Source organism: Euphorbia lathyris, chromosome 4 (assembly GCF_963576675.1).
Source record: "Euphorbia lathyris chromosome 4, ddEupLath1.1, whole genome shotgun sequence".
In the NCBI taxonomy this organism is placed as follows: Eukaryota; Viridiplantae; Streptophyta; class Magnoliopsida; order Malpighiales; family Euphorbiaceae; genus Euphorbia; species Euphorbia lathyris.
This window is the reverse complement of record NC_088913.1, coordinates 57,465,414-57,478,320: the sequence shown is the minus strand read 5'-3', so window position 1 is coordinate 57,478,320 and position 12,907 is coordinate 57,465,414. Positions and strand designations below refer to the sequence as shown.

At 40.1% G+C, this 12,907-nt stretch overlaps 1 protein-coding gene across 6 annotated transcripts; it reads right to left on the bottom strand.

Moving 5' to 3' along the window:
- Positions 1 to 1,244: 1,244 nt before the first annotated feature.
- Positions 1,245 to 12,086, bottom strand: LOC136227607 (uncharacterized). 6 transcript variants are annotated; one of them, XM_066016308.1, is made up of 7 exons: positions 11,663 to 12,086; positions 11,242 to 11,574; positions 8,568 to 8,692; positions 8,327 to 8,381; positions 8,064 to 8,240; positions 7,602 to 7,825; positions 1,245 to 7,523 (listed from the first exon to the last, which is right to left on the bottom strand). In XM_066016308.1, exons 6-7 carry the CDS (start codon positions 7,800 to 7,802, stop codon positions 6,978 to 6,980), a joined length of 747 nt encoding a protein of 248 aa, XP_065872380.1. In that variant the 5' UTR covers positions 7,803 to 7,825; positions 8,064 to 8,240; positions 8,327 to 8,381; positions 8,568 to 8,692; positions 11,242 to 11,574; positions 11,663 to 12,086; the 3' UTR covers positions 1,245 to 6,977. The 6 variants fall into 6 exon arrangements, with proteins under 6 accessions (XP_065872380.1, XP_065872379.1, XP_065872383.1 ...); XM_066016307.1 differs by having other exon boundaries at positions 11,242 to 11,540; XM_066016311.1 differs by having other exon boundaries at positions 8,064 to 8,216; positions 11,242 to 11,540.
- Between the last annotated feature and the right edge of the window lie 821 nt (positions 12,087 to 12,907).

Genomic DNA, 12,907 nt, shown 5'->3' with positions numbered 1-12,907 from the left:
CTCCTCCTCCCAGTGTTCCATCGAACAGATTAGTGAAGCCGTTCGTCTGCTCAACCTGAATAAAGCGGAAATGGACACTGACATTGTGAAGACAAATGAGATTCTGCAATGCACTCAATCTACCCTTAAGCAGGTTCGGTACACAAACGTTCAATGTCAACAATATGACACTGCCCTGCTCAGGATGTATCATCAATCGTATGCCAAAATGACAGAATCTATAACTTGGGTCGGAAAATCTCAAGAGTATCTCTTATGTATGCTCAGTGCCAACATTAAGATCCCCGCTTCCACCATGTCTGATGGCATGTAAGTCTTCAACGGTCTTCGGGAAAGTACGAGTCAGCTCCAAATGTATTCATCAAAACTATCTCGTACTATTCAACAGGGAACCTTCTATCCTCCTCCTCCCAATCCCGATGCTAGCAAAACGGGGGAGAAAGAACGCGCTGCTGGAACTCAGCAGAGATAAGGGGAGATAACTCAGCCTGCCGCCGGAACTCAGTAGAAGCATGGTTCAACTTCTGCTGACCCAAGAAATCCAAGTCAGCAACAAAGAACTGCCAAGGGAAAAGGAAAATCACACCAAGTTCAAGTCAACATAAAGAGATAGATTAAAAATAGTCTTAGACTTGTAACTTTATATGTGGCATGTTATATTTTGTTGTGCTGACTATTCATATAAGCATCCTTTTATCCAAACTGACTTATCTATATGTGATGCTTACTTATTATGCTTATATGCTGATTTGTCATACTTAGTTATCCATTGAACAACAAATTAAGACTTGTGAACATAAGAAAAATACAAGTAAAATTTACTCAGCACACATAACTCTAATACCTATATGATAACTCTGATACCAATGTGCAACACTGAGTAATAACTATATGTTCCAAGTATTGACCATCTTCTGAAAGCTGACCTAGCCTCACTTGAATTAGATCTTGGAAGGTCTAGAATTGAACTAAGTTAGTAAAGGCATGACTTAATCTTACTCGATTAAATCTTAGAAGTTTTAGAGTTAAATTGAGTCAATTAATGCAACCCTTACGAGGGAGTAACTTCAGAAGAATAAAAGATAAATCAATCATGGGGAACGTCGATGCTGAGTTCCATAATTAAATATTTTTGCCAACATCAAAATGGGGGAGTTTGTTGAAACACATTTCCACATGATTTTGATTTGACAAAATTATTTAAGTTAATCCATGATTAAGACAATTAAATTTAAGTGCTTTGATTTAATTGTACTAATGTGTTTGTTCAATGTTAAGTGTAATTATAAATGAGAACATAAATAAAAAAGTAAGACAGGACGAAGTCAGCATGAGACACAGCACAAGCTGAGTAGAACACGACTCAGCATAATAAAAGAAAAGTCTTCTTCAGAACAAACGCTTGAAGACGAAGCTGACCGAAGAAGTTGAGTAGAATGCGACTCAGCCTCGCCAGAGACAAAGATCGAAGGCAACGTCTATTAAAGTCAAGCTAAGTGTTCATCAGGACAGCGCCAATGATCCGTTTAAAAGACAAGATCCGATAGAGATCTGCGCCAATTCAGGAGCTTTGGAATTACGCATGGAGACAGTTTCGAGACGGATGGGTTAACTGGCCTCTAGCTAAAAGACGAAACTGGCACTAGAAGATGAACCTGGCGGAAGAAGACAAGCCTGGTGCCTGCTAAAATCAGACGACAGGATTGGCCTGCAAAAACTGTATGCTGACCAGTGAATGACGCAAGAAGACCGTTTGAATCCAACGGATACATCCGAATTCAAATGATTGAAGCCTCAGAATTCACTATAAAAGGACAAGTTTATCTCTTGGATCCTTTGCCGAAATACAAAAGAGAAAAGCATACATACAAGCACATACAAACAAGAAAAAGCAAATACTTACACCAAAATCTTATTTCTGTGTAAAAGTCTAGATTGAATTTGTATTCATCTAAAGTGTTCTTCATCTAGAAAGAACAAATCTGTATCAATTGTAAAAGTTGAGATAGTGGTGCTGAGTACTCGGTTTTAGTACTCAGCGGTAGAGAAAATCTAAGTGTTCGGTTATAGCGCTTAGTGAGGTTGAGTATACGAATAGAGGAAGGTACTCTTGCATACTCAACTGCTTTGTAAACGGTTTGTGCTCTACCTTTAAAGAGCTCAGTATTGGATTGAAAAAGCCCGGAAGGATTCTGGGGACTGCACGTAGGCGGTGAGGCCGAACCAGGATAAGTCTGCTGAGTAATTTCTAACTCTTTCTCTCAATATATATATGTATGTGTTGCTTGTTTAAATTACTCAGGATATAAATTGTATAAGCTGACACTGAGTAATCAGAGTGCTGAGTTGGAAGTTGACCTAAGTGTTAATTCCCAACTCACAAGTAAAACGGTTCTAGTCAGCCTCTGACTAAAGCTGTCTTAAATCTCTCTCGGCCGTGCTGACCAAAACTGAGATATAAGGCCTCCTCTTGCGGGTAGTTTGGTAGCTCTAGAAGAATCTCAGAGAATTCCTTGATGTACTCCCGCAAACCACCTCATTGCTTTAAGTGTCACAACTTGGCCCTCTTCTCGAGCTCACCCGCCTCCAGATAGAATTGGGCTTTAAGCTTACGTTTAAAATCGTCCCAAGTAGCGATTGAACATGTACCTCGTCGCATTTCTTTCTCCTTCAATCGCCACCAAACCATGCCGTATCTTGCAAGTAGAGTGGCACAACGTCGATCATCTTGGCATCGTTCGCAATGCCAAGTGCCCTGACATACTTATCCAAACTCCAAAGAAAGTTGTCGATCTCCTTGGAATTTCTTGAACCACCATACGCCTTCGGTTTTGGTACTTCTAGTCATTGCGAACTAAATGCACCTGAAGTTGACGCTTCGCCATGTGCAATGGCCCTCTTGCACAAGGCTAATTCATCCTTTGTCGTGACTAACTCGGCAAGAGCTCTCTCTAGTTCTTGCCTAAGAGAAGCAATCTGAGCTTCCAAGGCCTTGTCCCTTTCCTCACAATCAGCGGCGATGCGGTTCAACGTGGCTTGCACCTCTTGCTAGAACTCATCCCCTTCGAGCATTTCCAAGCGTTGGTCTATCACCTCGAACCTATCTCGGTCATCGACTATGGCAAACTCCACTTTTGCCAGCCTACCGTTGATGTCTATAAGGACGTGTCGTGACCTTGATCTTCCCCTCTCGCTCCTACTTTGCTCCTCGTGCACGCTAGTCGCTTCCGCCTCACTTTTCTTCGGCATTGTACTTCTCCGTCGGTAAGTCAGAATTTCGTAGGCAATTCTATCACAAAACCAATGGCTCCTTTTCCATCGGTAACCTTGGCTCTCAACCTTTTGCTTTGATACCACTTGTCACGGACACAGCCTCCTGACTATCTATCGACCGTGCGGCACTAGTAATTTCACACCCGATTACTAGTTCAGCCTTAACATCGTTTGCTTAGCTCGAACGCTAGGCAAAGCAATGCATCGAAAAATAAGGATCTTGCAAAAAGCTAAGTGAGGAAAACACTCTTTTATTAGAAAAAGAATGCTTTACAAAGGTTAGATTACAAAGACACTCACACTTGCTCACACTTTTGTGAATTTGTGGAATTCTTGTGGAATTTTTTTACAAATGAACCCCTTCCTCCTATTTATAGGCTACCTAGGAAGGTTCTAGAAACATTTACACAAATAAAATCCTAGAAACATCTAGAAAAAGAACAAATAAGACAGACTAAGAAGAGTTGGGACATTTCTAAGTTGTCCCTAGAAGTTTCTTGGGCCATCTAGCTCCTTCTCGTGCATTCCGGACTATTTCGGCACCTTCCGCATGATTCTGGCACATCCCGAACGATTCTGGCCCATTCTGGCACGCTCCAGGCCCGTTTGGAATTTTCTGGGCCCGTTGCTCCACAACCTGAGGTTCAGTTGGCAGGTTTCCTCACAACTCCTGGCCTTGTCTAGCAGCTCCTCGCAGTCTCTGGGCCAGCTGCCTGCTCGTCCTGCACAAACCGAGGTTAAATGTGCCTGCTAGCACGCACACGGGCCCGTAACTTTCTCGCATGGAAATTTTTCCCATGCTTAATATTTCCCGCACTCCCCAAAGCACAATGCTCCATAATGTTCCCAAGGAACCACATATAAAATATGGAAGCATTTGGAACCCTCTAGACACACCTTTGGAAAACTTGTGGTGTGTGGAGCATGGCAATGTCCACCGATAGTGTGACCCAAGTTGGTATAAGGCACACTATAGGGGGGATCTTCTCTTGGCCAAATTGGCCCCCGGTAGGCACGGGCCCACTGCCCAACTGCCTTGTGCACAACTGCACATACGATTGGCTCGATGTTCTCGGTGTCCACCGGTATGTCCCACATCATCCCGATGAACAGTAAAATGACCATTTTGCCCCTGGACCGCTTCTCTTGGCCCTTTGGGCATTTGGCTCGGGCCTTCCCTTGGATGATTTTAGGCGGGTCGTGACAATAGCTACTGAACACGACTAACATAAGTACACCAAGGCCTATTCCTGAAGCTACATCTTCATGAAGCTACATCTTCATGAACACCTTATTTTAACTTTTGCAATTTATTAATTTTAATTTACTAACATATTTATTTTTCAAATTCTGTTTTGAAGGTAGTTTCGGTTCGTGCAAGATTTCAAGTTCATGCGCAGTTCTCGAAGTTCAGGCATTGCACCAAACCCGTTAGACCCAGAAATTGAAAAAACCATTAAAAAGAACAAGAAAAACAAGAAAAACAAAAACAAAACTCCATTAAAAACAAATACCGAGCCAAATATTATGGCAGACCCACCAACACTTATGGATTACGCTAGGCCAGGGGTGGCCGGTGTAACCAATAGTATCGTTAGACCCAGAATCACTGCAAACCAATTTGAAATTAAGCCAGCATTGCTTAATATGTTGCAAAATAATGTAACATTTTATGGGTTACCTAACGAAAATCCTAACACCCATTTGACAAATTTCCTTGAAATTTATGACACTTTTAAAATACCAGATGTGACTGCCGAAGCAATCAAACTTCGCCTTTTTCCTTTCACTTTGAAGGATAGAGCCAAAGAGTGGTTAACTTCGATGTCAGACGCAACATTTGCAACTTGGGAACAATTAGCCCAAGGATTTTTATCAAAATATTTTCCTTTAGCAAAACCCGCAAGAGTCATAAAAGAGTTAACATCTTTTTCTCAGAATGATAATGAAACTCTTTATGAAACTTGGGAACGTTTTAAAGAACTCCACTAATGAGTCGGCTACGGAAATTGCGGCAGAAAGTTCCTTCACATTTATGTGTTGAACTTCTAACCTAGCCCATGGCTGCAATCCTTCTAAGAAGAGATATAAGGCCTCCTCTTGCGGGTAGTTTGGTAGCTCTAGAAGAATCTCAGAGAATTCCTTGATGTACTCCCGCAAACCACCTCATTGCTTTAAGTGTCACAACTTGGCCCTCTTCTCGAGCTCACCCGCCTCCAGATAGAATTGGGCTTTAAGCTTACGTTTAAAATCGTCCCAAGTAGCGATTGAACATGTACCTCGTCGCATTTCTTTCTCCTTCAATCGCCACCAAACCATGCCGTATCTTGCAAGTAGAGTGGCACAACGTCGATCATCTTGGCATCGTTCGCAATGCCAAGTGCCCTGACATACTTCTCCAAACTCCAAAGAAAGTTGTCGATCTCCTTGGAATTTCTTGAACCACCATACGCCTTCGGTTTTGGTACTTCTAGTCATTGCGAACTAAATGCACCTGAAGTTGACGCTTCGCCATGTGCAATGGCCCTCTTGCACAAGGCTAATTCATCCTTTGTCGTGACTAACTCGGCAAGAGCTCTCTCTAGTTCTTGCCTAAGAGAAGCAATCTGAGCTTCCAAGGCCTTGTCCCTTTCCTCACAATCAGCGGCGATGCGGTTCAACGTGGCTTGCACCTCTTGCTAGAACTCATCCCCTTCGAGCATTTCCAAGCGTTGGTCTATCACCTCGAACCTATCTCGGTCATCGACTATGGCAAACTCCACTTTTGCCAGCCTACCGTTGATGTCTATAAGGACGTGTCGTGACCTTGATCTTCCCCTCTCGCTCCTACTTTGCTCCTCGTGCACGCTAGTCGCTTCCGCCTCACTTTTCTTCGGCATTGTACTTCTCCGTCGGTAAGTCAGAATTTCGTAGGCAATTCTATCACAAAACCAATGGCTCCTTTTCCATCGGTAACCTTGGCTCTCAACCTTTTGCTTTGATACCACTTGTCACGGACACAGCCTCCTGACTATCTATCGACCGTGCGGCACTAGTAATTTCACACCCGATTACTAGTTCAGCCTTAACATCGTTTGCTTAGCTCGAACGCTAGGCAAAGCAATGCATCGAAAAATAAGGATCTTGCAAAAAGCTAAGTGAGGAAAACACTCTTTTATTAGAAAAAGAATGCTTTACAAAGGTTAGATTACAAAGACACTCACACTTGCTCACACTTTTGTGAATTTGTGGAATTCTTGTGGAATTTTTTTACAAATGAACCCCTTCCTCCTATTTATAGGCTACCTAGGAAGGTTCTAGAAACATTTACACAAATAAAATCCTAGAAACATCTAGAAAAAGAACAAATAAGACAGACTAAGAAGAGTTGGGACATTTCTAAGTTGTCCCTAGAAGTTTCTTGGGCCATCTAGCTCCTTCTCGTGCATTCCGGACTATTTCGGCACCTTCCGCATGATTCTGGCACATCCCGAACGATTCTGGCCCATTCTGGCACGCTCCAGGCCCGTTTGGAATTTTCTGGGCCCGTTGCTCCACAACCTGAGGTTCAGTTGGCAGGTTTCCTCACAACTCCTGGCCTTGTCTAGCAGCTCCTCGCAGTCTCTGGGCCAGCTGCCTGCTCGTCCTGCACAAACCGAGGTTAAATGTGCCTGCTAGCACGCACACGGGCCCGTAACTTTCTCGCATGGAAATTTTTCCCATGCTTAATATTTCCCGCACTCCCCAAAGCACAATGCTCCATAATGTTCCCAAGGAACCACATATAAAATATGGAAGCATTTGGAACCCTCTAGACACACCTTTGGAAAACTTGTGGTGTGTGGAGCATGGCAATGTCCACCGATAGTGTGACCCAAGTTGGTATAAGGCACACTATAGGGGGGATCTTCTCTTGGCCAAATTGGCCCCCGGTAGGCACGGGCCCACTGCCCAACTGCCTTGTGCACAACTGCACATACGATTGGCTCGATGTTCTCGGTGTCCACCGGTATGTCCCACATCATCCCGATGAACAGTAAAATGACCATTTTGCCCCTGGACCGCTTCTCTTGGCCCTTTGGGCATTTGGCTCGGGCCTTCCCTTGGATGATTTTAGGCGGGTCGTGACAATAGCTACTGAACACGACTAACATAAGTACACCAAGGCCTATTCCTGAAGCTACATCTTCATGAACACCTGATAGGTAAGCAGTTTGGAGAAACTTGTTGTAAGTACTAATGGCTCTCTTGTCTCCAGTAAATGCAGCAACCTGGAAAAAACCGAATTCCTGTCACACTTACGAAAATATTAATTAAGAAAAACAAACATTATTAAACCAAAAGCATACAGTTCTAATATAGCTAATTGCCTGCTCAACAAAAGTAGTTGCCTCAGCATAAGCACTTTGTCCACGAGTTGCCATTCTTGATACCAAAATGGATGCAGTTGCAGCAGCTATTACTAGTAGGGGAATAGTAGATAACATGACAAATGCCATCAACCATCCTTTGGCAAAAGCTATTGTAAAACCCCCAAGGCATATTGCCATCAGCTGCAAAAAAAAATTCCTACCTGTGCAAACAAGTAAATTAATACTTAGCGGTCTATCAATTTTTGGCACCACAAACACAATTTATAGAGACAACCCCGTTTAACATGATTATCATTTTTGTTACATTTATATCATATACAATATATAAATCATATAACATGATAATCCATTTTGACACCCCTAACGCGTACAAGTAAATTTGTTTTGGGGGCGGATCATGTAAGGATAATTGAAATGAAATGGATGAATAGATAATACCTTTTCACCCATTGCATCTTATATAAGAACAGTATCACCAGACATTTTACCAACAACCTCTCCAGTATTAGTTTCCTTATCAAAGAAAGAAACATCTTGCCTCAGTATTGTTTTTAGATAGTAACCTCTTATCCGAGCAGGTTGTCTTTCCCCCTGTCACCATACAATAAGTTACCTCTGCAAAACAAAAGCACAGAAAATTTCTTCTAATTACCTCTGCTTTTCTCTCCCATTCTATATATAATATAATCAATTGAACTTACGAAGAAAAGCAGCAGCTACAGCTCCCACAGCTAAGTAGACCAATTTTAGAGAAACCTGAGTAAATTTGAAAGTTGCACTACCAAAATCAGCATCAACAAATGGAAATGGACACGGACATAGACATGGACACAAAACACAAAAACGCTAATAACTAGAAGTGTCCGTGCAACGTAGCTAAAAATTAATCCTCAGGCTTATCAAATGTATGAAACTTTTCAAATTAGAAGAATAAGAGGTTACCTTATTGATTATGTTTGAGTGGAATCTAGCAAGCCTCTTGTCAACCTGTCGATGACAATAGGACCCTAGACTCCATGGATTCTCTAATCAGCAACCTAATTGCTATATCCTTGGTGCATGCAGCCCTGAAACGGAAGGAATTTTCAATTTCAAGTAGAAAAACACAATGTATAGGAAATGAAAAGTACTATGATGTTAAAGAAGTCAGCTTTCATCAAACTGTGAACATATTAAAATGAACAATTACCAAATAAATGCTTGTTGTAATCCTGAATATCCAATCAGAGGGATAACTAATAACATCTTTGCATTGAATGGAAAGAAACTGAAAACCCTATTAGGAATGAACAGACATGGAATTTCTACTATGACTACAACTCAAGTCATACTGCTCCTACCATTTTATGCTTAAATATCTTGAAAGGCCTACTTACTGATAGGGGTCAAAAACCCCTATCTTTAGGTACGGTTTTAGGACGGGTTTAGTTTACTTTTTGCCAATAAGCGAGCAATTCTCGCATTTATATGCATTTGTGTGTGTTAGTTAGAATTTGTATATGTTTTATTTACTTTTGTGGTTTAAGCTCGTTTTCTGATCGTTTTTGGGCAAATATGGCCAAACTAGCATGTACGTTAACTTTCAATTATCTTTTATGGCTAATTGATCCACCAAAAGTCACACCAAACGAAGTATATACTCAAAACAAGCGATTGGTGGGTCAATTTAGACTCAGAACTAATGTTGTTTCGATTTTACGTGCGTGTGCATGTCAAAACAGAAACAAGTTCGGGCGAAAATCGCGTCGTGGGGACACCCGATAGTCACGCAGGGCATCTGGGCATGTTTGCTCATCGAAACTGGCCTTTTAGGCCAGCTCAGCGAGCTGGCAGTAGACAGTTCAGTCGAGTTGGCCTTTGAAGGCCAGCTCGGCCGAGCTGGGAGCCATCTCGCATTGAGCTGGCCCCTGCCAGCTCGCCCAGTCCGGCGAGCTGACCTATGGACTGATTCCCGGCCCCACAATGCCACGATCAAGTCCCACTCTTTCCACCTACAAAATGAAACGAATTAGGTCAGATACGGGGCCCGAACCACAGCTATAAATAGGACTTTTATCTTGTAAATTAGATATCCTTTCATTCTTGTAAAAACCCTAGCTTTCCCCTTGAAGAATCCTCTCCACCTCCTCCATCTCCTTCAATCTCCATTGAAGAACCTCCGAAACTCCGTTCACCGAGGGTTGTTCAAGGTCCATCCTTAAGTCCTAGGAAGACGCCTGCATTGGCAGACAGGTTCCCTGAAAGGGATTTTCCTTCTCTTTTATATTCTGTTTGCCTCTGATCCATGCTATGAATCCTAGGCTCATTGTATCTTCATGACAATACTTTTCATCTTTAATAATATTATAGTCAATTGGTTTATTTCTTTTACCTTTGTCATACGCTTTGTCTGATTGGTTTAACTCATTCATAAATCCAAACATTAAGTTGGCACAAATTGCGAGCTGAATCTGACCTAGTCAGTGCCTATAGGATTGACGACCCTGTAGATGATTAAGCCCAAATTGCTGAGCCTTAGAGCTAGTTTCGACATCACAAAGGAATCACGAACTAGGCACCTCAGAAGGATAAGTAGGGTTAATCGCCTCAGACACAAGTGACTTAGATTAGGTTTTTAAATCAGTTGCCTAAACAATCTATCTTCATTATTATCGTATCATTCCATGTTCCTTCGGGCAATTACATTAGTGAAGGATCACCTAGGAGTAGAATAACTTAGTTAGGAGTAGAGTAATTTAATTAGGAATAGTTTAACTTAACCAAAATCAATCTCAAACCCCCCAAAGCCTAGATAACACTAAAGACCGAGTAGCTCGATACTTGCAGGAATAAATCCTGTGGATAATATCTGGATTTGTCCAGATTTTATTACTTGATAACGACGGGGTACACTTATCCCTTGGTGAGTCTCTCGGAGACGCATCACTTACCTATTAGGAATGAACAGCCATGGAATTTCTACTACGACTTCAACTTTGCTATTAGGATTGACTAGTACAATTTTTTGCAACCATGTGTGTGCATAGATGAAAAATAAACCAGAGAATAAAAGGGAAGTATAAACAGAACACAAACAAGGAAGAAATTTACCAACCACTTATCCATATTTAATAGCAGTTAGAATAAGCAATCAACAGGAATGCAGAAACAAATGCACATCCAAATATTAGCAACTTTGAGGTTGTTTAAGGCCTTGTGCAGAGTTCAGAGATATTCAAACCATGACCATCCACTCTTATTTTGTTTATCTAGCAATACCAGTTAAGTCTATTGGCACTGCTACCAGTAAGGACTTTTGTTTTTCATAGAAGCTGACATGCCCACTTTTATCATCTCAAGTAAATATGTAGACATTAGTTCTATATACAATGCTAAACTAATCAATCTAGCAATATGGATTTGATTACAAATTTTGGTCAATTCTCACAGGTGTGCCCTATACCCTATGTGTAGCAAAAGAAATAGAAACAAAGAAACTCTCAAGTTTAACCACAACGTAGCTAAAGCTCAAAAATAAATCAAGAAAAACTCATTGCGAACACAAAAACAACAATTCATCAATTAAAGAGGAAGTAAGAACTACCAAGATTATCAATCAAAATGAAGAAAGGAATACCTCATGCACCCCAAGATTCATAAATAGAAGGTCTTGACTTTCAGATATCAACTTTCAAACGAGGCTGTTAAACAATATGGAACGCCTACGCCTCTTAACAACATAAGGTTTTCTCCTAAGATAAAGCTTCCAATCACTCCTCCAACCCCAATCATCTTCCTACATTTTGTTCAACCCAAAGTGTCTCAAACTTGAAAACCAGCTAAAGACCAAGTTGTCCGATCAATATGAAAAGCATTGAAATTAAGCCTAAAAAAGCCATCTAGAAGGGGAGTCCATTTTTTATCCCACTGGGTAGACTGCAGAATAGAAGTATTCGACTTTTCATCAGACCTAACAACATTATTAAGACAAAATACAAACGCATCATCCGATAAAAGCAAACTACGTACTTCTTTTAAAATGATCTTTTGATGATTACCTGAATAAGCTTCATGATGAAGTGCACATCTTTGATGTAATGCTCAGCAGAAAGTCCAGTTACAGAACGGTGAAGGCCCCAATTTAAAGGGTTAGGGTTCTTATTCCTATTGAGATTTGTTGGGTCCTGATTTCCAAAATGTGCCGATCAGCAGCTTCTTGATTTCATCAGGTCTAACTAGCGACTCCATATCTTCATAGGCAGAAATTTGATGGAATATCAGTTGGAGGAGTGCAAACTCAAAAAGAGAATAGAAGTAGCCGCTACCTCCGCCTAAGTGAGATAAAGGGAAAAGCGGATACAATGAGAGAGAAAGGAAAAGCATTTGATTAAGGTGAGAGACCTAAGCGACACAGAAAGGGAAAAGCGGATACAGTAAGAGAAAAGAAAACCATTGATTAGGGCGAGAGAGTTAGGCGGTAACTCAAATTTTTTGGGGAGAGATTTAGGCGGTAACTCAATTTGGGGAAATTATTGGATTGTTTAACTAGGGTCAAATTTATTGTTGATATTTTATTAAAATAAAATAATAAGAAAAATAAAAAATAAAATTTAATAAATTGGTATAAAATAGGTATTAATGTATTAATAAGAATAAAATAAAGGGATAAGATACAAAATAGCACCAATTTAGATTTAGCATTAAAAAAAAGTACCAATTTAGTTTTTTATAAGGAAATGTGACACGTCATTCATATTATTTTATTAAGTTCTGATTTCTCTCTCTACGTATCAATTATTTATATGAATGACGTCTCGTGTTCCACTATCGAAATCTAAATTGGTACTCTTTTTTAAACGTTAAATATACATTGGTGTTATTTTGTACGTGGAGCCTAAATTAATACTTACATAAAAACCCTAGGCATATTTTGGTATCTTATCCCTAAAATAAAATTCAATAAATAAATTATTTTATTATTAATAATGAAATAAATAAATTATTCTCATTAAAATTATTGAAATTATGTATTTAATGAGAATATTTTATTATTCTTGTTGGTTTTTTTTATCATTGTTACTCAGTTTTTTTGTAGTGCATTTTTTAGGAGAGAGAGTTTTTAGGAGGTAAATTAATTAGTCGAAAATTTTAGAACAACCAATACAATTTTTTTTTTTTGTAATGTATAGAGTTTCGATTATAGCTAAAAATTTGGAAAATATTAATAATAAATCTTTTTTATATAGAACAAATAATAATTTTTTAGTAGTTTTATTTTGTATTTTGGTGTGGCTATTTGAAAT